Genomic DNA, 27,468 nt, shown 5'->3' on the forward strand with positions numbered 1-27,468 from the left:
GGAGAGGAAGGTGGGAGTAGTGAACAGGGAAGAAGCATCCCTCGTTGGGGAAAAGACCCGTCGAGTTTGGGAAAAGAGAGAGAGGCAAGTGAAATGGGCCCCACATGTGCATTGCAGGGAGGTGACAACAAGTGGGCCATCGGGGTAACAGAGTGGCTGGCACCAAGAAACAGCACCAGATGTAGGGGAAGGCCAGACAACTCAATGGAGGGATGAGAAAACTGCAGGGCCAAGGAATGGACTGTGTTGATGCTGAGTGACCCTGGTGCCAAATGTTTCAAATGCAACGTACGGGTGCCCTTATCATTCCCTTCTAAGGATTGCCATACAGAAAGAGAACAAAACTGCCCGCTAGGAGACTAGAGGCACTTATCACACCTGCTCCCCCTTTTTTCCCCACGACCCCAGCACAAATGCCCCCTTAAGGGGCGCGTGCAATCTTGTTGCCACACGGCGTGTGTGCGTGTTCTTAACCCGTTCCACGAAGCTCCCACAGCACAGGTTCGCGGTTTCTCAGTACAGAGCTCTGAATGGTCTGCAGTCAGGCAGCAAGACTAAGAAAGGAAAGGGAGAACAGAAATGTGCACACGATGTAGCAGAAAAGCCGGCTGTGACTTATGTGTGGCCTCGAAGGAAGAAGCCACCCTGTCCACACATCCAGAGCATGCAAGCAGACTAGAGTGCCTACACAGGCAGTCAGTGCTAGTTCATTTGACTCGCACCTGGCACATAATGAGCTCAACAGCTGAAAGGGAAGGGTTTTAAAAGAACTTTGCTACTTCTGGGATTATGTATTGGGGAAAACAAAGAGAATGTCTGAACTTTGGAATTACTCCTGAATGTGAACACTGAGAATCCAACTTCAATTTTCATTAGTTTCATGCAATTTAAAACTTCAGTGTTGTTGACACATCAAATTGAAAAACCCATTTGCAAGGCCCCAGTTGGGGTATTGGGAATTGCCTGCAATTTGTTAATGGCATTCACTGACCGTCAAATTAATGCGCTGCAATATAAATGAGTGACCATGCAGTAGACTGTTCACTGCAGTGTTCATTACTGTGGCTGGTTACTTTCCTTTTGGCAAACTATTCAAATGATTAGTCTCAAAGCTCATTCACTTGGTATATGTTTGAAGTACACAATAGCCCTCCATAGATGCCCACCAGTTTATTTGTGATTCCCAGGGTGCTTGTTATAGAAAGGCTGTGATGATCTGCACTGTCACTTAGTTAAAAAAAACATATACAAAAAGATCAAGGAGCGAGTGAAAAACGAATGCCTAGCAGGCACCGGAAGGTGCCCCAATTTTAAGGAAGGCCCTTGAAACAGGAAACCGATGAGACAAGAAAGAATGAGCATACGTACGCCGGCCAGGCAGTCGGAACAGTGCCTCAACATCTGGGCTACGTAGCAGCTTTGCCAGGCTTTGGAACTGGAAGGGAAGAGAAGAAAAGGGAAAACGGGTTTGCCAGTGCGCAACACTGACACTGCAGACCACCTTCATTCAGCAATGCAATTCATTCTCCCATGTCAACGACAAGTTGGTGGGTGGAAATTATGTATACGTATATACAAGCAGTACAATGCAACAAAGACTGGCCAGAGACAGTGGCAGAAATAAATAGCCGTATTAAAGTGTACATTATATCTACAATCTGTGGCCGCCCCATAAATGTGCAAAGATACCGACAGAAGGGAGTACTTTCAGCTAATGCAAGATCAGTTTTCATGGCATCTTGCAGTAGGCTATTCTAATTTGGGCTAACCCAATTCAATACTGCACCAAAGGAAGAAGAGAGAGGGAAGGCCCAGGACAGCAACGTGGCCAAATTTGTTTCCTCTTTTGACGCACAGAGTGCAAAGTCAAGTGAGGGGCTGGGTACACACCGCGCTCTCGCCCCCCTGCTCCCCCCCCCCCCCCTTCCGCCCCCCAAATTGCTATCTTTCAGTGGCTATTCCTTCAGAACAGTCTCGGAAACGACCGTTTCAACTGCAGATCAGAATTAGAGCAATTTGTAGACACGGCTCCCAGTCCAAAATGCAGCCCAGAAGCTGTGCCCGTGCCCTCCACTATAATGCCACATGCACTGCAATGCCTCTTGTGCTGCAGCTGGCTCTAAAAAGAAACACTACTACACACTACATGGACATGTGCTCTTCCTCAGGTCACACCAAGCGGCCACAGGGCGGGAAACAGACAACAGGCAAAACTGTGCACCGATTCCACACCACCTGGCAGCCCTCAAAGGGGTACAACATAACAGCGGGGGTGGCCAGAGTGTACTATGTGCACCTGCAAAATAATCTCTGCCTTTCCCAGAAGATGTGTTATGGATTATGGTCAATGACAAGATTGAAGAAGAGAGCACTTGTGTGATCACAGTGCAGGCTATTCATCAAAATGGCAAGTTTAGCAGCAGCAAGGCACGGTTCACCTGTTGGTGAGGAGTTCCTATTGAGTTCTATGTTTTTACTTTTCAATTTCCCATCACTTGGTCTGATCATGCCGGTCAAGCTACCAACCCTGCCTACTGGGATGTACCTCGGACCTATTCCTACTCCTGCAGTTACGACGAGTAGCTTGCAAGAACCCCTCGAGTGAGTGAGACTTGAGCGTCTCTTTACAGCACTTGACGCTTCTGGGCAGAGCTGCTGAGAGAGGCATCCAGCCTACCTCACCAGCACTCACAGTTCTTCCTCGCATGGTTCCTCCCAGTGTTCAGCCACTGCAGCACTTGACACCCACACCCTGGTTGCTACTTCCAGGCTTAATCCCATATTTTTTTTGCCCTAAGCAATCGGCTCCCAAAAACGGCTCTGCTCTTTACCACACCACTCCCCACCCATATCCCCCCCCCCCTTTGCTTGCACGCAGTGTACAACTGTGGGAATCATATTGCAGAAGCATGGCAAGTTGGGCTGCTCTTTCGTGCTGCTTGCTGCTTGTTCGTTATGGTCTAGGAATCAGACCATTCAGGGTTTTCTCTTGGTTCCCACCAAGGGAAGTGGGCTCTCATTAACCCTTTCAGGGTCAAATTTTGTTGCCAAATGCGACACCCCAGGGTCGATTTTTTTATTGCCGATTTAAATTTTTTGGACAAATCTATTTCGACAAGAAGTGTCGTAATTTTTTTAGGATGGCTATAAAGTGACAAAACAATCATTTGTGTTGTTCCATACACACGGTTTATTCATGAGTAACACAAAAAAAATTCTGAAAAAGTTTTGCGGATGCAAGAAGGGGGAGAAGCACAAGAAGCACATCAGTTTCGTGAGCGCAAGAAGCGAGAAGCGCCCGGAGGATGAAACCGAAACTAGCCGCTGCGCGACCGCGCATTAGCGGATACGCAAGCGATAGCCCTTGCACTGCTGTAGTAAAGCATAAAAAAAGAAAAGAAGAGCCATCGGCGCAAAAAAAAAATTTCCCGTACAGTGCAAGGCAATTTATAATGTAACCACTTATAGCGCTGGACTGGATATAACGCGAGTTTTTGTGACCACCGGTTTGCCTCCCATAGAACTCAATGCATGAGCATACCGCTTAAAGCATGGTTGGCCAAAGCACAACACTTTTTATAGTGCGGTTTTTTGGCGGGTCTGCTGATCGACCGGCACAGCTGGAGCATCGTTTTAGGGTTGCGAGAAAGAAAAAACAAGACGGAACCAGCCATCGGACGCAGCAGGCGCACCCTGCTCTCCTCTAACTTTGACACACAGAAAAAAAATAGGTACCCCTTAGTTCGCGTGTTCCACTGTACTCGCATGATAACCACAACTGCCCTTGCTTGACGCACCACAGAAGACAGCTAGCTCCCCACCTCCCCCCACGCATGGTAAGTTTCATTAGAACGTTGTGAAGATAAGCCACCGGCCTTTCCCTTTTCGAACACCTGGAGATAGTGACCTGTGACACCGGAGGTTTCCCATACCTGTACATTCAGCTGATAAGCAACCACCTTCGGCATCGTGAATGCAAGGGACGGATGGGTAAAGAAAAAAATTGCGCTTACCACATTGTCCCGTGGCGTCCCTTCATAGACGCTAAAAAACGCAGCCGTGCTCCCTCAAAACACAAACACAAAGGATTTCAAGTTAAAGCCGCGCTCGCGGTTTGTAAGACCCAGTGGCAGCGGCTCACATGGAAAAAAAGGATGAAAGGAAGACCACGTCACTACTTTTAAAGGGACACTGAAGTGAATTTGTCAAGCTCCCGTTTTTGCTTGCACTGCGTAGACTGGCTCAAATTAGCACACTTTTCATCGTTTATCCGGTTGACAAATCGGTAATTATTTTACAAAGCGCGAAAGAAGAAAAACTACCATGCGCGGTTTGCGGCGGCCGCACCAACTAAGGCTGTGACGTTGAGAGGAGGGGCGCCGTGATTGGACGATGCCCAAGGTTAGCAATCACACAAGTTTCGGTTTCGGTTTCGGTTCTGTAAAACATAACCAATGGCTTTGTTGGATGGGCATTCTCAATATCTCAGTAATCATCGTACCGCGCTTCTGCCATGTTGTCGGCTGTAAAATGCACAAGATAAGCCTCCCAGGACGGCTTGTAGTCGTAGCATTCACTAGCCGAGACCTACGCAGTGCATGAACGCCCTCCGCGTACCCGCAGACGCCCAAATGTCATGCGCTTTTCCCCCATATTTGGAGCTTGCCTCCCTCATGCCTGTATCGTAAAAAGCGTGTTCGCACCAGGCCAAGGGTCTTTTCATTCTCGCCTGTGCCCACTGCCTTCAAGCAGTCGGTGCTTATGGCAACAGCACGCCAACGAGAACTCGCTAGCGCGCCAGTGCCAGCCTGCGCGCGTTTTGTGAACTAGTTCGTGTAGCCATGAACGTTGCGGCCCCAAAAAAGGTGAACTCAATATAGAAAACATCGGCGGAAAACAAAAAAGTTAACTTACAAAAAAAAAAAGCACGTACCCGCGGGGATTCGAACTCGTGACTCGCAAAACTTTTGGGGTGGATTCCCAGCGCCCCAGACTGCTAGGCCACGGAGCGGGACGGGAATGCCTTGCTAATATAGGGTATATATTGTACAACCGGTTTACATTTTTATTTAGTTTTGGCATTTCAAGCCGCTTAGGTGACTATTTGTTGTACTGCGATCGTGCAGTAAGCGTCGCCCGAGTTTCCACAGTAGCTCCCGTCTAGCAATTGCATTTCGTAGACGGAAAAGCGTTCGCAGATGCGTAGTCGTGCTGCTGACCGCTGTGCTTGTTCGCCCAGCGCAAAAAAGTGCTTCCCGCGCCCTAGTTTTACGCTGTACGGTAAAAATATCAGTTGATTTTATTTGCTTAGTACCTATATTGACTTCGCTGACTCTTCTCCCGCCTTCAAGAGGCCTTATATTTTCCTACTGGCGTACCAGTCAGCGAAGCGTCGCATGTGCAGCGCTTGTGTGAAGCGACCTTGACTTGGAGCTAGATACAGTGTACAAACAAACCAAGTAAAGAAAGGCACATTCTTCCATTCACAAACGTGTCCTGGCTTCGTTTCAACTAAGCGAACGAATTGCGGCCAAGCAATTTTTTTTTAACCTCCTTGATTGCGACGACCCGCCGGCGGCCGGCGGACTGACTCTGTCGGCCGGGGAGCCGTGCAGTAGCGCAGCCTTGGCGCAGCCAATTGCCAGCTCATCCCCTCCTGACGTCACACGAAAACGCCACAGAAAATGGGCGAGCGTAAAGAGAGGAGGACAGCGTTTTCGAATTAGTTTTTCTACTAAGCGCCTAGAGTGGTCGAAACATGGCCTGGGGACTCCGGACAACAATTTGCGCTAGTAATCCCGCAATGTTTACATATCACTTCAGTGTCCCTTTAAGAGGCCTTCGCTTGAGCAATGATAATCAAAGAATAATGGAAAGGCAGGGCGCGATGTGGTTGGATTCGTGCATGTTTTGTTTATAGTGCAGTACCGCTTACAGTGCAGAATTTAGTTGCACCCGCGACATACGTTATAAGCAGTCTACACTGGGCCTCCTTGATTTACCAGTCCTGGATGGTCCACGTCAGTCCGAGGACTGCCTTCGGACCGGAAGTCCCATAGGAATACATGGGAAAATCGAGTGCCAGATCGCGTCCCGGGCAGTCCGCGGACGATCCGGGACTGATAATTGAGGAAGCCCACTATATATCTGCAGTGTGGCAGCACATGCCAAGTGAGATAAATGATCAAAAAAGGCGCGCTTTTTAAACATACAAGCAATGATGTACATGTACGTCATTGACCATTTTGAAGGTGTTTGCAGGGGATGCACATGTACATCCTTGACCCTGAAAAGGTTAAAAGAATGGGGGACCCCCAAATAGGCTTCCACACTACAGTTGCCGTACATGTGGCAGCATTCCTCCTCAGATGCTTGCTCTGCTGCTATCCTCTCTTGTTTCCACCCGTAGCATTCACCCTGTTCCTCTCTGCACTGGGGGCAATCATAGCGTATGCACTTTATCTGTGTGGCAGCAGAGGAGGCTTGCACACGTTCCCACATCAGGACCAAAAGCACATCTGCAGCAGCACGGAGGACAAGAAGGGCACGGGGGACTGGCACCGTTCTCTCCGCAGCTACTCAGTGCTTCCTACTCCTGTCCTCCTCCTGCGTACAGCATTTGTGCAGTGACTTCTTTTCCTGAACTGCCCTGTCCATCCCCAGTGTCAGTTCACCCTTTTTGACATAATACATTCTATTTTTCACTCTGCGTGCCCCTGTTCTTTCATACTTTTTTCTCTCTCTCTCTCTCTTAGACATCGCTCCCTAGCAGAGTGCACGTGAGGCGGCACAGGGGTGATACACAGAGGAGGACAGGTGGACTTTCACCGAGGGTGCTGCTGCAGAGCCCACGGCGGCCTCCTTCCTTCCTCCCCACTGGAGTCAGAATGAGAACAAGCTCCGCACCATCCCCACCCACTGGACAACTGCTGCCTGCCTCACTCAGGTGGCCCAGAAGAATCCCTCCCCTTATGCCCTGCCTCTTGTCCTCTGTCCCACCCAGTTCTTCCCGTAGTATGGGGCTCCCTTAAAGGGCTACTGACACAAAATTTTGAAGGCGAGATAACTTCGGAGATAGATTGGTGTGAACACATATACATCATCTGCAAAATATCAGCGGCGAATACAGCCTAGAACATATTTAAAATCAATTTTAAAGTGTGCTAAACGCAACCGAGCAGCCAGCAGAGGACCACGCGCAATCGACATCCCGAGGATATGGTGTAAATAAACAACATCCAAACACGTCACGAGTTTGTGTTCGCCGCTTCCGCACTGCCGGCATTTTTTGCCGGCTCGCCAAGCTCGCCGCTCCAATCGGAGGGCCGGAGGGCGGAGCTTCTGCTCTCAAGAAGGAACGACCCGATCGTTGGCGGCGGAGGCGCCGTGCTTTCGTCAGCTAATCGGGCAGCTGGCCGCGACCAAAGATCTACAGTGATTCCAGGCACTCTGTTTCTATTACTTTTTATTTACATCAGACGCGAAAACGCGATGGAAACACGAAAAGCCCGCTGAGCGAGCCGCACGGTCGCTGGGCAGGCGGCGGCCACGGCCGCGAAGTGGCCAGGCCGGCGCGGGTAGCTTGAGTGATAGCTTGTTACCGCTGCACGAAATTGGACCCAGGTTCCGACCATGGCATCTTATATGAGAAAGGACTTTATGATGCGATGGCGGGTTGCATCAAAAATTGTCATCTGCACCGCTTACGAGAGCTGCAATCGAATATCCGCCCCAGTGCTAAGCCGAACACATCTGTAGGCGGACCTGTAGGCAGACCGGCCGGCTGCTCCCAGCGCGCGCCTTGCCGCCCTCTGTCTCCAGCGTCGCGCGTCGTTCTTTAGCCGCGGTAGCATTTGCACTCACAGCGCCTGCGTCACGTCCACGGTCGCTTTTTAATTAAGCGGCTCACGAGATCAGTACGTGGGGGCATTCGCAGAAACTGCCGTCGATGCGGATTCGACAGTGCTACGGCAGCTCTGCTCTGTGATATCCCTCCGACAGTCACGAGGTCAGCTTTGTTCACACAAAATCCATCGGTTCGCGGCACCCGCTGAAACCGAAACTGCGACTGGCTGCATTGAAAATGCCTCTAATTAAACAACCGTCGCACGCTGAAGCAAATGAGGTTTCTAGAGGTGATAAGTAGGTCACTAGCTAGTACTTACCGCAACAAAAAAAAAACAAGATGCAAATTTTTTGTGTCAGTGCCCCTTTAACAAAGGGGTGCAAAGCAATGTTTGTGGCGCACACCATCCCCTCTCCAAGGAGGCCGTCCAACAGGTGGCTGGACAGTACATAGATTGTAGGAAGATAGCCCTAGCACAACCAAGGGGCCTTCCACAGAAGCACTGGCGGCCCTTCCTGTTCTCCAGCCAGGCTCCTTCTCTGTTGCGGTACCCACCGCAGCAGGGCGTCCTCGTTGGTTGTTGGCCCGCACGTTCGCCCGTATCTCCTCCATGCTGATCTGCGTCCGCCGGTCCACGATGGGACCACGGCGGCGGCGACGACACTTGGATTTCGGCCCAGCTGGCGGGGACACTGCCCGACGACGCCTTCCGCCTCCTGGGAACATCACGGACAGGAGCGGGCATAAGGGGTGCCGCGAGACACCTCCCAAGTAGCCTCCACCAACTGCCTTGCAGTGCATCGTCGTGCAAGACATGCTGTAAATATTACATATGACATCAAGATTATGGATCCAAGGGGCACCCAATAGAGGCGGCTACGTTGGGACACTGGACATCCACAAACGGATAAGTGAACACCAGGAGCAGACCAGCATGCAGGGAACCACTTCTGGACAATGCATCCGATCACATGTCCACAGGAGGCTTCAAAAGCAAATACAGTAGAATCTCGTTGATACGATTCGGCATGATATGTTTTTCGGCCTAATAAGTTTTTATTTTCATTTCCAGCCGACGTCGCTTAGAAATACAGTAATTTCGTGTTATAACGAACTCGCTTTACTCGAAATATCACTTTATTCGAAATTTCTTCTGGTCCCAACCCAAAAGCATGCATTTTAAGCCGCATTACTCAAAGCGCACAAAGAGCTGGACCCGCTTGGAGCGAAGTGGCGAGCGGAGGCGTCACCGAGCGGCGGTGACCCAGCAGCGAGTCAGGCGGTCGATATGGCGAGTGGACAAGCTGGTGTTTTGTCAATTTTGTCGAGCCAGTCATGCTCGGTTTGCGCCATTCAATTTAAGACAAATGGCCGAAATGCGTGGTAGGGTGATTGAATTTTGTTCCTAGACATTAGTCAATGGCGTCGACGCGACAGTGCGCGAACACTGACACTCGAGGCGTAGAATTACAAGTGCCGACAAGAGCGGGGCGCCCACAAACTCGTTTTGCAAACTTCACGGCTGCACACCTCGGGAAAAAATTGCCCAGTAATCATGTAAAGCCCCTATTGAAAAACTGGTCAGTTTTCATGATTACGCTGTCTACCCACAATGAGTGGGAAGTCGTTTTTTGAGCTCAACAAACAACCTCAGATTCGACCTGTGGAATTTGCGGCACTTTCCAGCGCGAAACTCATAGCGTTCAGTGACGCCCCCCCCTTTAAAAGTGGCCACAGCCTTCTCCTCCTCATTCGCTCTGCTCTGCAAAGGTGTTCGGACGCTAGTCACTGCTTGGTCAAATTGGAGTGGGGTTGCTTGCACCCGGCAAGAACATGAAACAGGCAAAGCTCACTACCTTTTTTGCACCTGATTAAGTTCTGCTTCACTGAATACATTGTGTTTTTTTTCCTCGCAGCTGTGGTGCAAAGAAAGCTCAACTACTTAATTAAGTTTTCTCGAGTGGTCGCTTATATCAAAATACCACATATAACGAAATTTTTCGCTGTCCCACTGACTTCGTTATAACGAGGGATTACTGTAATGCATTTTCGTGCATTTGATACGATCAAATTTTTGCCGAAAATGGGATAATATGACCGCGAGAATAGATCTTGACAACATTTTTATTCATATCTATACTAGCTCAAACTGCATTCCCATTAGCCACGATCTGTACGCTGCAGAGTGCCGGTTTTGCAGCAAAAACATCGCTGCGAGGTGTGGTGGCTCCGTCCAATGATGAGGATACATCAGGTGATGCATGGAGCGATCTAGTGAAACGTATCATAATCAAGGGAGGTCAGGGGTGAGACAGCTGAATCAGATTTGGGAGCAGTTTCTGGAGCAGCGAAATCTCGATTTTGGATGTCCCACCAGGGGGCCATTCAGAGTAAGACGTGCCTTGCATGGGCACCGCACCAAATTTTTTCTTGGTGGTGTAGTTGCTCTTACCCTCGAATTTCGGTGTGTGAAATCTCCTAGCACACCCCGCCGACGATCGATCAAGCCTCAACTGCCTCACCCCAGCGGTTGCACTGTGAAAACACTGCAATGCCTACATCGACGCGGCGCCTCGGCTAAGCCTAACGCCTGTTCGATTTCATCGACTCCCCCCTGCGACACTGTTGGCTTGTTGGGACAACCAAGGCCTGGTTCCTCCCGATGACTATGGACGCCGTCACAGTGCAAGGTGAGGCTAGAGACCGGATTTTAGGCAAATGCCTATTTTTTTCCTTGCGTTCCTATCGCCCCATTTCGATATATGAGCACGAATTGGGGTCAAGGATGGCTTTTATGGTGGTTTTATAGTGCCTATAAATGCCTATTTTGGGTGTTGGTGCCTAAACTCCGATAAATGCCTATAAATGCCTTTTTTCTCAAATTGGCGCCTAAATCAGCACTATGTAGCGTCAAGTTTCGCTTTCGAGTGCAATTTGATACCTTTATTCGTTCTACCTGGAAACATTTACTCTTCTGAATTCTATGGGTTTGAACCTGGTCCTCTTTTCAACACTCCCCCCCCCCTCTCCCTCCCTTTGCGCCGGTGCAACCGGAGCGGCGGCTTCTGCATGCTTTACGGGTGGCTTTCCCGCAGGACTTGGCGGTGGACGCACAACTCTACTTCCCAGGGGAACTATTATACCGTCAGGGGCAAAGAAAGTGATGGGGAAAAATTACGCCCACCTCCCCTCGCGGGAACCCTGGTGTCATGCAACGCATCTGGGTGGTTCCATTGGTGTTTCCGTTGGGTTGATTCTCTAAAGGAACCGTCGCATCAAGCAATCGTCGAGTACAGCTGAACCTCGTTATAAGAGACACTGATGTAAGAGACAAATGGGTATAAGAGACACTATTCACCCACATGGTTGGCTGCCCTATCTTTCCCATTAAATCGACCTCTTTTCCTACATACCAGACCTACATACAAGATTTATTATATGGCTGAGTGTATTTCCAATTAAATCGTCAACTAACTTCAAATGGCGAATAGAAATGTTATCTAGGCCTGGGCTCCTGTTGTTGAGTGCACCAAGCGTAGGCAGCACTTCTTCTGGCGTAACCGGGAATACAAAAAAAAATCGGCTAACACGCCGCTAATCAAGTTGTGCATTCACAGACTGAGGGGTATGGTAATAGACAGATGAAAAATAATCGCAAAAAGCTTCGGCAATGTCAGTGGGCTGATTTAGGTTTGTTCCATTGTAGGTAATTTTTGGTATTGAGGCATTAACTGTAGTCATGTTAAGGAAAGTGTTAAACAGATTCCATTGTTTTTTGGGTTATTTTCGTGTTTAGCAAATTCATTCTCATAATAACAATTTTTTGCCTGTTTTAAAAAAATATTTAGGAGGGAGCAGTATTTCTTGTATCGCTTAGCTAAATTGGAATTGAAGAACCGCCTTTTGGTTTTTTTGTAGAGGTTATCTAGTATCTTTTGCATGCTTTCTAAAAGACCGTTAGTAATCCAAGGATTATTCGGGTAGCTGAATCTTTTTTTTTTCATTTAACCGTAGTTGTACTAGATGACACAGCTTTTAAAAAGGCACAAGAAAAGTGCTGCAGTGCTACTTCTGCATCATCCAAACAGTTAATTGTACACCAATCAGTCGCCCTGATAGCTTCTCTCATTTTACTGAATCAAATACGGATGCAAAGTGAGAACTGCATTTTTGAGGCATGTCCGCATCAAAAATAAGCAAAATAGGAAAATGACGCGGCGACCCGCTGCAAAGGGTACAGCCACAATTGCCATCGCCATCGCCAGATAGCCGAAGTCGGATGGGAATCCAAGCCGTTTGTGTGCACGGAGTGTGCAAGCCTAACTTTGTTCACATGTGGTCGGGACAATGCGTTGAGGACTGAATGTAGTAACGTTTCAGCTGTTACTAACGTTTCAACAGCTACCTCACTAAGTTTAATATACTAAACCCTTGTCAATTTGGTTTCCGGTCTGGACGTTCCACTAATCTAGCTTTGCTTTCGTTAACTGACTTTATTAAGAAATCAATTAACTCTGTCAATTTTGGGGGTTCCGTTTTTTTTTAGACTTTACTAAAGCCTTTGATACCATTAATCACAAAACCTAGTTTAATAAATTAGAAGCTTATGGCATAACCGGACGTGCATTGTTATTTTTGAAAAGTTACTTACTAAACAGACAATACACTGTTATGTTGGTAATACTTTCTCTGATACAAGAACATTTAATCAAGGCGTACCCGCAGGGATCAAGCTTAGGTCCTTTACTTTTTCTTTTATATATTAATGACCTTCCAGATTGCGTTAATTCCTCTCACTGCGTCTTGTATGCGGATGACACAACTATATCATTACCTAATAAATCAATAACTTCCGTTACCTCGAACTTAAATGCAGTGCTAACAATGTTGTAAATTGGTGTCATGACAATTACCTAATTATTAACCCAGAAAAAACTAAACTTATGGTGTTCAGGTCATGCAAGAAAACTATCAGTATTTTTCCGGAAATAAAACTTTGGCCTCATTTAATTGCGCCTTGTGACCGCATTCCATTCCTTGGCATTCGTCTCGACCATAACCTTACATAAAAATCTCACTTTTTTAATCTTAAGTGAAAACCCGCATTCAGCATTTGAGCTTTAATCAAAGCTCGGCGCTTTTTCCCTCATCATGCTTTGTTGCCTTTATATTTTGCTTTTGTACACAGTCACCTCCATTATGGCATTGTTTCATGGGCAATGCGTGCTCTTTCATGTTTCATCGGTTCAAAATAGCGTATTTACTCGCATAATGAACCCACTCACGTAATGAACCATCCCCCCACTTTTCTTGTTGAGAATTTACTTTTTTGTCACTGAATAAAAAATGCAGCGCTAATATGTTTTTATTTTAAGCATGGTTGCTGATGCTGTAGGCGATCGCAGTACTACCTTGATATCATGCTACAGTACACGCAAAATGCTAAAAATGCATTCCAATAAAAACAAATCTCTTCAGTAACCGGAGACGTGAGCGCGAATGCCGTGGCTTTAAAAATTGCGCATTTGTGGTGCGCCACCTGTTGAATGCAAAACAAACCTTGCGCCATAAAAACCTTGCGGCGCGCGAACAAAGCACTAAACGTACTCCGCACTCCGCTGCTCTTGCTGTTACCCGACTTTGCCATTACGCTCCGTGGTTTTGTTGTTCAGCTGTGTTCCAACCTTTTTTTGTGGTCCTGCTGCACAGCGTTTTAAACTACGGTGGCGGAGAATGCGCTGCACATGGAAATGGTGCAGCTGTGTGGCACTTCAGTGTTGACCCAGTGCGTGTAGGCTACAGGCGAAAACGAGAGGTTTTCGGGTGGTGAACAGGGGTCGCAGTGTGTTTCGTGGGCCCAAAGGAAGCTTGCCGGTGTCGGAAAAGAAATTTTGGAGTGCCTTGACGGCACAGAAGACGGTGCTGACAACAAAAGTGCGGCCGCAAGCGACTTCAGTGAGGAGGGAAGCTCCATGACGAAGGGCCGGGGGATGATGGCGAGTTGCAAATAAAATATAAATTTCATTACATAATTACCTACATGTTTTTACGAAAATGGTAAGGCTCTGACAGCGCTTCTCTTAGCAACTTTATTGTATAAAATTTCAACTTTTAAAAATCTCTTGCAATTTTTTTCCCACATAATGAACCCTCCCTCCAAATTCATGCCGAATTTTCCGGAAAAAAAGTGGGTTCATTACACGAGTAAATACGGTATCCAAAATCAATGTATTTGCATTATAACATTTAGTTCATGTCGCTGCAAAGGGGCACTGCAGGTGTGTCCTGAGCCTTCCAGTGCATGCCAGAAGTTACAGGCCACGGAATATCGACGAAGATATCAACACCATGCTCAGACACGAGCATGTAAATGTGCAGGCAGCCTGACTTGAGCATTACACCAAGAGCCCTTCTTGCATGGCCTGTTCCTTTCCAGCCACCTTATAGGTGAGGCCCTGTGTGGTATGTATGGGGGCACATGTATTTATTTCACAAGCTTCGCTTGAGTCACTAATCAGTGGCTAAACATTTCCCCAATGCATGCTAGGCCCCCTTTAGTACGCACGAAAAAAAAAAAATGCTTCCTTTTCCCAAAACTCCATCCAGGTAGGGTAGGTAAAAACACAGGCAGGCCGTGGAGACCCTGTGCTAAAATGCAGCCTTATACACATGCTGCTGATGTCACGACGTGTACGCATTTTGTCACCAAAACGAACGCACTCGCACGTACTGGTGGTGATGAAGGGGGAGGTGGGGGGAGCACACTCACCTGGTGAGCCACACAAGGGCGGCGTAAGGCCCGATGGACCTGCCACAGCCTCTTCCAGTGGCTGCGGCTGTGCGGGTGGTAGGGGGACAGCAACCGGTTCGGCATCCAGCTCTGGGGCTGCCGCTGGCTCACCTCCCACCTCCTGGATGACCCAGTCACTGGGGCGGCGGCGCGGTGGGGGCGTGCCACCTCGGGAGAACCTGCACAGGCAACAAGCCCCTTTCACAGTGATGCAGCCTCCAGGGGGGGACATCCTCTGACAACCAAAAGTGGCTTGTACAAGTATAACTGAGGGGCCATCGCATTGGCACAGTCGGTTGCTAGCCAATGACCTACACGAGCGCGCATCCCCACAAACGGCAGGCAAAGCAGCTTGTGCTATCGCCTCCTGCAACTACATGCCCGGAATGTTGCCCACTTTTACATTGGAGTCAGCCTGCCACGCGTTGAGTGGAGGCATCAAGAGATGGCACTAGCCATTGAGAGTACTTTTTTTCTCCCTACTCGTTGCAGTGGCGGCAGCGTGGGGCCGGCGAGCCAGCCTCACGCCTTGTGGCCAAACAAGCACCCGGCTCGGGCAGTTGCGTGCACATTAGAGGCGCATAGCTTTCCGTCCTGAGATGTATCTTACAATTGTACCCGCTGCGATGGCTGAGTGGCTAAGGAATAGTGCTGCTCATCCCAAGGATGCGGGTTCGATTCCCGGCCGCGGCAGACGCTTTTCTGATGGCGGCGAAAAGCAAAAACACCTGTGTGTTTGAAATTTCGGCGCATATTAAAAATCCTCAGGTGGTCAAAATTAATCAGGAGCTCTCCGCTATGACACGTTTCATCGCCTGTGTAGTATCTGTGCATTAAACCCCATAATCAATCTTCCAATTCTGCGTGCATCAACAGCAGTAGTGCAGGGGTTAAAATAGAATTCAGGCTGCGATAATTTCCTTAAAACTAGTATACTGTATGTATTTGCGTGAAACCTGCTGGCCCGCATACAATGCTGCTCTGATCAGTGAAGTATTAATCACTGATTTCCTCCTTCAGATACCTACATTTCTATGGGAAGATGCCAATTCGACCGACTTTCATTCAGTCACATGCACTACCGTTGGGCAGGTTCGAGTTTTAAGACATGCATAGATCCATGATAAGATATATCCTACAAGAACATTGAACAACAGCCTCCATTCAGTCATCCTCGTTTTTTAAAAAACACTGACATATTCTCTCAGCACAGTATAGGCTCCGGAACGATCACCGGGTGGCGCTGCACTCTCCCCGGAGGGGGAGTACGCCGGGGCGGCGGCCTATTCGGCACGTGCTTTTTTCGCTGCGCGCGTGCTGCATTTCTCGTGCTAGGAAGAGGGCTGGGTAAAATTTTCTTTCGACTTATGAAAGCATACACATTAGCACGTGTCCAGCAAGTTCGGTTTACACGTAGAGTAGCTACTGGGTCCATTTTTGCCGGTGCTTGTCTTGTCTGCTAGAGACGCGTCGCCTGCTACGTGCCAGTCTAACGGCCGAGCGCCCCGGTGGTTTCACGGGATAAAGAGTGCTCTTGTAGGCGACCATTGGTTGGTCTTACCACCTCAGTCATCGCGAAACGACTGCGCCTGGTGAACGGCTTTTCAGCGCCCTAAGCAGACGCCCCTCGGCCCGCTCCTACGCGTCTGGCAAGTGCACGCGCAGCTCGCGCTGTCTCCCGCACTGCCTGAGGCATCCAGCCTCCTACTCACGAATGCGACAAAGAGACCGCCGGCTGCGCGAGCCACTTAAGCCAGCACGTACAAAGAGCGGCGGGAACACTCCTCACTAGCCCGAAACGAAAAGATGAAACTAAAAGCGAAAAAAAAAAAAAACCCATATTGTTGCATGGTCAGCTGCCACGACAGTAACAAGGCGAAAGAAGAGGATCCATTCGTTAAATTCTGCATATTCCCCGCGAAAGCGCACCAAAAGGATAGACGGTAAGCATGTTTCACTGCAGTTCGAAAGGTGAAATAAGTTGACACATTTTTGTTTGTATCTGTGTGCTTTCAGTTTACATTACCCGGCTTTGAAAATGCGAACTAGTGTTCTAACGAGTCCTCCCCTCTACACTTTTTATAATGCATGCTGCCAATGATTGTTTTCCGCTATAATAAATGAACTTCGGAGTTGTTTAGCTGGTGCCATTCGATATCGTCCATATATAACACAATAGGTTGACATTTTGCATGGGTGAAAAAAAAACAGTTTCTAGCGATTTACCTGGCTGTAGTAGCTCTGGTCCATCTTGTCATTGTGACTTGTGTTCTGGACGGGATTGCTGCGTTGTTCGCTTTTTTCCCACATTTAGAAATACTGGTAATTAAAAGAGGTATACACCAAATTCTGTATATTATAGTAATTAAAAGTTATACGTCACAAGCTGTTCTGTTGTTTCCGCGAACTGTCACGCTAACCCATACTTGTACTCCAAGCGGGTGACAAACATTGCGAACAAAAATTTCTTCAAGGACAAGTGTGTGTTGTGTTGTGTTGTGTTGTGTTTTATGGCACATAAGCAACTTAGGCTATCATGCGCCAAACAGAAGGTTTTGTGTATTTTGTGGATAATAACGGTTACATCACGTTACAGCTTTACAGCTTGCTTAGAATCCCTGCTTCCTTGATAAAACTAAAAACGCAGGAAATTTTAACAAGTGCGTTTTCTCCTAAAAGTAGACTGGGGTGAAATGGAATGTGTTCGTCGTAGAACAGCCTAAAATGCTTTTTTCTCAGGACCTCAAATTTCGTACATGAGAGTAACATGTGGTTTACTGTTAGCTCTTGGTCGCATTCCTCACATCTCGGTTTATCTTCTTTCATTAGAAGGAAGTTATGTGTCAGGTGTGTATGTCCGATGCGGAGACGACATAAAATGACTTCTGTGTAGCGCTCCTCATGTTTGCTTGATTCCCACTCTGCTATAGTGGGCTTAACTATGTGAAGTTTGTTGTCTGTTTCGTTATCCCATGAGGACTGCCATGTTTCTCTGAGTTTACTCCGTATAAATTTCATACAGTCGCTATGAGGAATATGTACTTGTGTTACTGTTTTACTACCAGCCTGCGCAGCACATGCATCGGCTCTCTCATTACCATTGATGCCAACATGGCTAGGAACCCAGCACAACTTAATTTCCTGTCCCTGTGTTTTTGCTGTCACTAAATTGTGTATTATGTCTCCTATTATGGGTTGAGCTGCATTTTTGTAATGTAGGGCTGTGATCGCGCTGAGCGAGTCTGTGTAGATAACACTTTTCGGAATGCTTTCCTTCCTTATTCTTTCCACAGCAACAGCAATTGCATAAGACTCCGCTGTGAAAACCGAGGCGCACTGAGGTAGTCTGATCACCTTCTCCCATTTACCTTGTATTATTGCACTCCCAGCATAGCATGCTGTTTTGGAACCGTCTGTGTAAAATGAGGTGTAGCCTTTGTATTTTTCGTTTAGTGCCAAAAACTCCTGTAATATGTGTTCACGCGGTGTTTTCTTTTTTTGAAAGTGTGTCAGTGTAAAATCGCACACAGCAGGGAATGTATACCAAGGTGGTAGTTGTTTTGTTCTATGGGCAGTCCCAGGTAATGTGTCCAGCATACCAAGTTCTTGGCATTTCTCTTCAAACCGAAGGAGCAACGGTCTAATAGCTTGGGGTTTGTTATTAAACAGTGTCCTAGATGGGCATTTCGTGACTATGGGATAGCACAGATGTTTCGGTAGTGAACGGATCTTTAGGATGTATGAGCACGTGAGCATGAGTCTTCTGTATGTAAGTGGCGGTTCATTGGTTTCAACATAAAGACTGCTAATGGGTGATGTCCTATATGCGCCAGACGAGAGTCGTAAACCTAAATTATGTACGGGATCCAGTCGTTTTAAGTAGGACTGCCTTGCTGAGCCATACACAATGCAACCATAGTCTAAGCAAGAGCGTACAACGGAGCGATAAACTTGTAGGAGGCATGACCTGTCGGAACCCCAGTGTTTACGAGACAGAACCTTAAGTATATTTAGAGCCCCGGATGCTTTCTTTTTCAAGATATTGATGTGAGGCAGGAAAGTGAGTTTTTTGTCAAATGTTACGCCGAGAAATTTGTGTTCATTTTGTATGGGCAAATTTATTTCTTTTAGGTGTAGGGTGGGGTCTGTCTGCAGGCCTCGTTTGAGTGAGAAAAGAATGGCGACTGTTTTGTGTGGTGAAAACTGGAAACCATTTCTGTCTGCCCATGTTGTCAGTTTATTTATGGTCAACTGTACTTGTCTCTCGCATGTCGTTACATTGGACGATGTGCAAGCTATTTGAAGGTCATCAACATAAACAGAATACATAATCGACCTTGGAATTATTTTTGATATGGAGTTCATTTTGACAACAAACAATGTTGTGCTAAGAATACAGCCCTGAGGGACCCCGTTCTCCTGTACGAAATTCCTCGACAGGGTTGAGCCCAGGCGCACTTGAAATGAACGATTTGTCAAGAAATCATTCAGGCAGTTCAGCATTCTTCCACGTATGCCTAATTCTACTAAATCCCGCATTATTCCAAACCTCCATGTAGTGTCATAGGCCTTCTCGAGATCAAAAAAGACAGCAAGACAGTGTTGTTTGTGTATAAATGCTTCTCGTACGGCATTTTCAAGGCGGACAAGATGGTCAGTTGTTGAGCATGCTTTTTTGAAGCCGCACTGGTGAATGTCTATAAGTTCATTTGATTGTAGGACAAAATTTAACCTGGTATTCACAACTAGTTCAAAAGTTTTGGCCAGACAGCTCGTAAGGGCTATTGGTCTATAACTACTAGGGGAGGTTGGCGGCTTTCCGGGTTTTAAGAATGCTACAATAAAAGCTTTTTTCCAAGCTCCCGGCATTTTTCCCGATACCCAAATTTTGTTAAAAAACTTCAAAAGTGCTTCTACAGCAGGACCAGACAGATGAGCGAGCATTTCGTAATGTATATCATCTGGCCCGGGGGCGGTCTGCTTACCAGCCAAAAGAGCTCTCTTTAATTCTTGGAGTGTAATTAAACTGTTGTACGTTTCGTTTGTGCCACCAAATGTTGGCAGTCGTTGTTTCTCAGCTGTGTTTTTATACTTTAAGAAAGCTTGTGTGTAGTGTGCGGAACTTGATACTTTGGCAAAGTGTTCACCCAGTATATCTGCCTGTTCTTCTATGCTTGTTTGCACATCTGGTGCTGTTAAAAGGGGAAGTGTGTAGGGGGAGTACGTCCCGTTTAGCTTATGAATTTGCTCCCATACCTTCTTTGATGTTACGGAGCTGTTTATGGACGAGACATAATTTTGCCATGAGGCTCTCTCAGCTTTTCGGCGAATGTACCTTGCTTTAGCTCTTACCTTTTTAAAATTTATTAAATTTTCCTGGGTTGGGTACCTTCTAAAGACTCCCCATGCTTTATTTTGCTGCTTTTTTGCCTCCTTACATTCTTGAGTCCACCATACTTTGTGGTTCTGCCTCACCACTCCCGTGGACTGTGGGATAGCTATGCGTGCAGCATTAACAATGCGGGTTGTAAACACTTCATTCAATTCGTCAATACTAAGAGTGTCTGAAAAAACTTGGTCTAAATTTGCTTCCGAAGCAAAAAGTCCCCAGTCGGCAAACTGAAGTTTCCACCTGCGTGGTTTCGTCGGGATAATAATTGGTGAAGATGTTACGCTAATGAGTACAGGTAGATGATCGCTCCCATATGGGTTGTTTATGGTATCCCATTTAAAATCGCTAAAAACAGATGGTGAACTAAAGGATAAATCTAAGCAGCTCATCTTTCCTGAGCTTGGGGAGCAGTATGTAGGCTTACCAGTATTCAGTAAGCAGACATTAGAGAGTTTTAGCAGTACGTTCGTTACGTTCGTTACGTTCGTTCCGTTGCTACCGGGTTTACCGGGACCCGACTGCGCATGCGCCATTTGTTCCGTACGCGGCCGGCGTCTATCCCGGCGCTCTGCTTCCGTGTTACCGGTGTTACCGTATCCGGAGCCCGCAACCGGCTTGCTCGGGTGTTGAGAACTCTAGGCTTAGCGTCCTGGCGATCGCCGCTATCTGTGCAACTGCGAATGACACTCCGTAACACAACGTTTCACCTCACTATCATCCCCTTTCTCGCATGTGAAACTTTATTTGAGCTACAACTGCCGTGAGCGACCGGTGACCGAGACATCTGCGTAGCCTGTTTCGATGCTTCCGAGGCAGGTATCGCCATCTCTCGGCCACTCGCCGCACCGCGCGCCGCGGCATCCATGGCCGGTCAGCATATGCTTGCATCGCGGCAGATATATCTGATCGCCGCTTTTAAAATAAGCCCCGAGAACAATCCCTAGCACAATTTTTCACCACACTAACACCTACTTTCTCGCAGGTGGAACTTCGTTTTAGTGATCAGATTGATTTGGAAGAACAGCGACAAGCGGTTGCTACCGTGGTCTGCGCCGGTTCGAGCCGCTGAGTGTGCCGAGCTGGCAGGCGCGACCGGCGTGTGCGCGGACTGTTTCCGATGCAGAAAACGCTTCACGATTGCCTGCTTTATCCATTTCTTGCGTACAAACCCGCGGAATCTACAAATTCAGCTCAGCGATCGTCGTAGTTGACCATGGTGCAAAAACAGTGGGCGGAGCGGCGCCGACGAGGCATCGCACACCCGCATCGGGCCATGTGTCTCAAATTCACGCGTACGACTAGTCGTGGTGACAGTCGTAACGATCAGTCGCATACGAATCGCGTGTACCAATCGTACATGTGTCTAGCGCTTCAATCGGGCAAGGCCAAGGCCATTCCTCCACGTGAACGGCGCGCGACCATGTCGTCCCCTGCGCTCGCTCTGGTGCCGTCGCCGCCACCGCAGCCCCTGCCTCACAATGCGTCCGGCCGAGCGCGATTTATTTTAGATTTGCAATGCTTTAGGGGAAACTGCGTTGTTTATTTACGTATTTTTAGCGTGCGGATTTTTGCAACTACTCGGCTAATCAGCCGTCACACGGAACGAACGGTACGACACTACGGAGTGCTAAAACACGTTTTCCGTCTCACTCTACGAAAAGAACCCGGTACGTACGCGCGCATGCGCAGTCGGGTCCCGGTAAACCCGGTAGCAACGGAACGAACGTAACGAACGTACTGCTAAAACTCTCTATTATTGGTCAAAATGAAATCTTCTAAAATCTGGCCTCTTACATCAGTTTTTTCACTTCCCCAAAAGGATGAGTGGGCATTAAAATCACCTACTATTAGGAACGGTTCTGGTAACTGATTTACTAGGTCTTCTAAATCAAGCAGTGTTACCGTGAGTTGTGGTTCCAAGTACACACAGCAGACTGTGATTGTTTTGAATACAAGCATGGTGGCAGCTACTGCTTCTAGCCTAGTTTTCAGTTTATGTTCTTTAGCTGCAATACCATTTTGCACAATTATGGCGACACCACCAGAGAGCCTATTCGCCTGCTCTCGGTCACAACGAAAGACCTGGTATCCTTTCAGTATGTTCTTATGTTTAAGACCCAAGTTTGTTTCTTGAACGCACAAGACTGCAGGTGAATGAGTCGCGAATATTTCTTTCACGTCATTTAAATTATTTAAAAGTCCTCTACAATTCCAGTGGACTAGGAATGCCATGTTATTTTTGTATCAGGTGAAAACTACGTTTTCAGTCCCGTGATACGGTTTTTGCCTTTCTTTCCATTTTCAAGGGAGTTCCGCCGCACCACCGAAGTAGACGGCCGAGAACCTCCCTCAGTTGTGTCCATTGTCTCCTCCGAGACGCTGGAGGTTCGTGCAGAATGCACGGGTGTTGAAGTGTTGGACCTAGCCGTGTGGGCAGAGGTCTTCGGGACTGCCAAACCAGGGGTCCGTGCAGCCCGCTTTGGGGGTGGTGGAGCAGCACTAGCTGCTTCCACCGGGGGCGCGGGGGGCCTTGCTTCAGCCTCACTCTGTGTGGCTTCAGCAGGCGCCGAAGACAGCTGTGATGCCGCGCCCTGTTGCACCACAACGGAGTAGGATCGGGTATGCGCTGGTGTCAGTCGCCTCCGTGCTTCACGAAATGTAAGGTTTTCAGTCACTTTCAGCGTGATGATCTCTTTTTCTTTTTTCCACGCTGGGCAAACACGAGAGTATGCTGCGTGGTTGCCCTTGCAGTTCACACACAGTTGTTGTTCGGATTCACAGTTCTCAGTAAGGTGTTCATTGGAGGCACATTTGGCGCAGGTGTCTTGGCCCCGGCAGCTTAGCGAGCCGTGACCGTATCGTTGGCACTTGTAGCATCGGCGAGGATTTGGAATATACGGTCTCAGTTTCATTTTTGTGTATCCTACCTCTACGGATTCTGGAAGTATGCTGGATGCGAAGGTAAGGACCATGTGTTTAGTCTGGATTTCTTTGTTTTCTCTTCTGATTTTGATTCTATACACATTTGTGACGTTCTGTTCTTTCAGACCTTCGAGAAGTTCCTCCTCAGACACGTACTTTAGGTCGTCATCGGATATGACTCCGCGGACCGTGTTGAGTGACCTGTGTTCGCTTATAGTTATAGGGATCTCACCAAAAGATGTTAGTCCTGGCAGTTTGTCACACTGGTGTTTGTAGAGCAGTTCGAGTAGGAGGTCTCCATTAGCTAGTTTTTTTACTTTGTAGCCTTCGCCAATGGTGGCAGTTAGGGTTTTTGCGACAAGAAATGGCGAGACAAGTCGGGCAGTTTTCTCTTCATCGTTGCTGTGAACCACGTGGAAGCGTGGGAAGTTCGTAACGTTCTTTGTGAAAAACTTAGCAGTTACGTCGGTGCCCCCTCTTTTACGAGAGGGATCAGTTGTGCGAAAAAAAGAAGCCATAAAATGAAAAATCTGTTCGGCCATGGTGCCAGCCGCCCACCATGGAGCCCAACAAGGGGACGGGACAGGAACTCGCGAGCAAGTCCTGCCCACGCCAGCTGTACACCACGACTATAACCTAATATGGCTGAACTCAGGGTCGTCCGCCACACAAGGTTAACCCTAGCCGCCAGGAAAAAGGGAAACTAAGAAAGAATGAGACGACAGGAAAGTTGTTAGAAAGGAGACAGGAAAGCGAAAGGTGAAGGGAAGGACAGGAAAAGGCGACTGCCGATTCCCCCCGGGCGGGTCAGACCGGAGGTGCCGTCTACGGGAAGCGGAGGCCAAAGTGGTGTGTTGCCTCCGCCAAGGGGCCTTAAAGGTCCAAGCACTCGGCGTCGGCTCAACCACCAGGACCCTCTTTTCCCCGGTCACGGCGCTGCCACGCACGGCTAAACGTGGGTGCTCGGGGTCCGTGGTGTCGCACAGTACACGCAAACATCTGCTTTAGCAGATGCCCCCTGCGGGGGTCAAGGACAAGTAAAATGAAAATGCGGCGCTGTCAGCGCACCCCTTAATTAGCGTGTGCCTTTCTAATGCGTTTTTATAAGATGCAGCTGATTGTTTCAAGAGTAAGAAATAACCTATTAACCATAATCAATCACGTTTATCTTACATTTCTTGCAAGCGTCAGTGTTTCTGCAGTCCAGAAAGTCCGGATGTCAGAAGCGCGAGCACGCGAAGGGAGTAACAAACAAGAGAAAAGTACGCTGTGACCAGCTGAACGGCTGTCGCCTTGCAGAAGAAAAGAGCAACCGACGACCGCCGAACAACGCGTTTCCCCCCTTAAAGTCTGCCGGTCGAGCAGCGGGAAGCAGGCGGCGCGTCTGTAGCAGACAACAAGACAAACGTCGACAAAAGTGAACTCAGTAGCTACTCTACGTGTAAACCGAACTTGCTGGACACGGGCTAATGTGTATGCTTTCATAAGTCGAAAGAAAATTTTACCCAGCCCTCTTACTAGCGCGAGAAATGCAGCACGCGCGCAGCGAAAAAAGCACGTGCCGAATAGGCCACCGCCCCGGCGTACTCCCCCTCCGGGGAGAGGGCAGCGCTTCCCTCGCCCGGCAAACTTTAGCTTCGCCTCCCTATACATTCTTTTCCAGCTGTTAGATCATTTTCAGACGTTCCTTAATAATGTTTCTAAACGAGACAAACCTATTGTGCCCATTCACTGAATTCGTGTTCTTCGATCATGATGATCGCCTGTCAAAATTATTGTTCTAGCATCGGTGTAAATGGCTGTTACCAGTACCATAACAATAGTTATACAGGGTGTCCCAGCTATCATGCACCAAGATTTTAAAAAAGAGTAAAGGCGTAACTCGAAGAAAACCTAGTGCATAATGTTTCCAGTACTGTGAAGAAGCGGAGAGTAAATTTTTCGTTAATGAGACCTAATTAATTAATTGTCATTAATTACCTAACTCGAGAAATACTGTCCTAATCACTAAAGTGTCAATGAGGCACTTGTAGGTAACCACGAGGGGCATCTAACTGCGGCATTTTCAGCGATGAACTAATTACGTACACACTTATTCTGACTGATAAAGGAAACCCGCGAAATATGAAAAATACCACGTGACGGCGCCTCCGCGCGCACCGTAAAGCAACGCCCTCAAACAGGCTGCCTCTGAGTTAGCCAGAATGAAATAGGCAATAGAAAGAAAGAAGAAATCGCGACCGAGTATGTTCCTTATCTGCACACGTGTCCCGCGGATCTTGCTGCTGCTGCTCCTTCCATTCATGCTATTATCAAGGTGATGCGCTGTCTCTTCGGGCGGGTAACACGCGAAGCTGTTGCTTTCAATCAGCTTTGTTTGAGGACGCTGCTTTACAATGCGCGCGTAAGCGTCGTCACGTGGTATTTTTCATATTTCGCGGGCTTCCTTTATCAGTCAGAATAAATAAGTACGCAATTAGTTCATCGCTGAAAATACCGCAGTTAGATGCCCATCGTGGTTACCTACAAGTGCCTCATTGACACTTTAGTGATTAGGACAGTATTTCTCGAGTTAGATAATTAATGACAATTGATTAATTAGGTCTCATTAACGAAAAAATTACTCTCCGCTTCTTCACAGTACTGGAAACATTATGCACTAGGTTTTCTTCGAGTTACGCAATTTCTCTTTTTTTAAATCTTGGTGCATGATAGCTGGGACACCCTGTATAATAGTCAGCAACTGATAGCGCAGTGCTCATTGTTAGTGAAGACAGCTGGCCATCAAGAGCTGTGTGCAAGTCACGATTGTCGACGTTAATGGGGCACAAGTTTTTGTATGATCAGTTGGATTCTCATCAAACCGTCTATCTAAACTGATAGTATGGCTACTGATCAATAGTTGATAGCTCCGGCTGTGGTTGCTGGCTTCGGGTGGACGCAGAGCCAACCGAGTGACCATCCCCTGGAGCTTGAAGACTTCTACTGGACCCCTTTACTAACTCGTATCCAAAACACACTGAGACTAGCAACGATCTCTTTATTCCAAATGAGAAGCAAAGCACGGCCTTAGAACCCAGGCTCCAAAATATGTGAAAAAAAATTGTTGCACTACTGTATTGAACTATGTCTCGCTCATCTGCATTTTATACTTTAATTTTGCATGTGACATCGATGTGAAAGATACATGTGAAAAGCATATTTGAACTGGGTGAAACAAGACGTTATAAATAAAAAAAAAGATGCGATTGAACCGGTGAAATGCATTACAATTTCAGCACTTTCCAGGACAGAGGGCTGCGTACCAGCAGCTGGAGACAGAAGCAGCACTGCGCATCTGGCACAGGACGGTATCGTACAACCTGCAGTTCACTGTAGTGGAGACTGCCACTGCTCTCACGGTGTTGTGGTTCAACAGGGGCCACACTAGCTTTGAGCAAGTTCTCCAAGAACTGGGAATCTTTCCTTCAGAAGAACTGGTTAGACTAAGCAGTGCAAGTGACCAGCGGAAGATCAGGCAGATGTTTGCCAGGCTGACTGCTGCGGCTAGGTCCCATCGCCACAGCCTGGTGAAATGGGCCTGTACCGAGGACTCCACCCGCAAGAACCGTGAGGGTGCAACTTATGCAGCAGGAGCGTTCTAGTTTTAGTACCTCAATGTGGACATTTCAGACTATATCCCCACCAAGTTTCATGTTGTTTGAGCAAGAATTTCTGAATCTGCCAAAGAAATAAACTTTCAATTGCGTTTTTCTCAGTTTTATGTTTTTGTCCGTTTTCTGAGTTTGTGCACACTTATTTTCCCACTTAAAGTTGTTGTATCACGATGAAAGTTTGCACAGATGTTCATTATGACATGTAGAGTGCACAAATCTTGTTCATTATGCAATTTGTGTCCTTAGATATTTCTGACGGTCATAAAACAAAAATATACAGAACAAGAAAAGGCACACTACCAGTCATTTTTTTTTCGTGGTGAGGAAAATGAATATGAGGCTTTTTCAGGTAGTTTTGTGCACTCTGCAGATCCTAAGGAACCACCTAGGCTATTTTAAAAGTTTCAGGAAAAATTTTTACTATTGGCGGTGAGATCTTTGAGTGGCGCCCCCTGGCTCTGACGTCGGCTTAGGGATTCGCGCCGCTGTCGTCTGCTACACTCCGCTTGTGAGGGGCAACAGTGCCTGGGCTAGAAATCGCCCGCTTCGTTGCTCTAGTGCGTTAAAAAGCGTATTTCTAGCGACTCAGTCATTTTGCCAGCTTCTGACACATCTGAATAATTTGAAGCTGTATCCCCCACAAGTTTGCAACACACGAAGATATAGAGAACAACTTTCTTCAGAGTATCGGTCAGGAGATCGTGTGTAACTCGTCCTTTCTTGCTTATTCGCGAGGATCGGCGATCAGAGCTTCTCGATAAGTATTCAAAATGCGTAAGCTTCCCTGCAGTATTTTTTAGATGCTCCTATGAAGACTCAACAGTCTAATACTACGTACCAAGCAGCGGCCTCTACACGCTCA

The 27,468-nt window shown here is 47.6% G+C and overlaps 1 protein-coding gene across 1 annotated transcript in view; it reads right to left on the reverse strand.

The window, feature by feature from the left end:
- The window catches only part of LOC144173716 (uncharacterized), a 116,708-nt gene that overhangs the window by 33,156 nt on the left and 56,084 nt on the right, over nucleotides 1–27,468 (reverse strand). Inside the window, exons 8-11 of the mRNA XM_077702331.1 lie at nucleotides 14,616–14,815; nucleotides 8,402–8,562; nucleotides 1,369–1,435; nucleotides 723–745 (exon numbers count right to left, since the gene is read on the reverse strand). Of these exons, the coding sequence (XP_077558457.1) occupies nucleotides 723–745; nucleotides 1,369–1,435; nucleotides 8,402–8,562; nucleotides 14,616–14,815 (451 nt within the window). The remainder of the gene's footprint in view (nucleotides 1–722; nucleotides 746–1,368; nucleotides 1,436–8,401; nucleotides 8,563–14,615; nucleotides 14,816–27,468) is intronic.

This window comes from Haemaphysalis longicornis, unplaced genomic scaffold (assembly GCF_048455015.1).
Source record: "Haemaphysalis longicornis isolate Haplotype H1 unplaced genomic scaffold, Haemaphysalis longicornis Haplotype H1 scaffold_1, whole genome shotgun sequence".
Lineage (NCBI taxonomy): Eukaryota > Metazoa > Arthropoda > Arachnida > Ixodida > Ixodidae > Haemaphysalis > Haemaphysalis longicornis.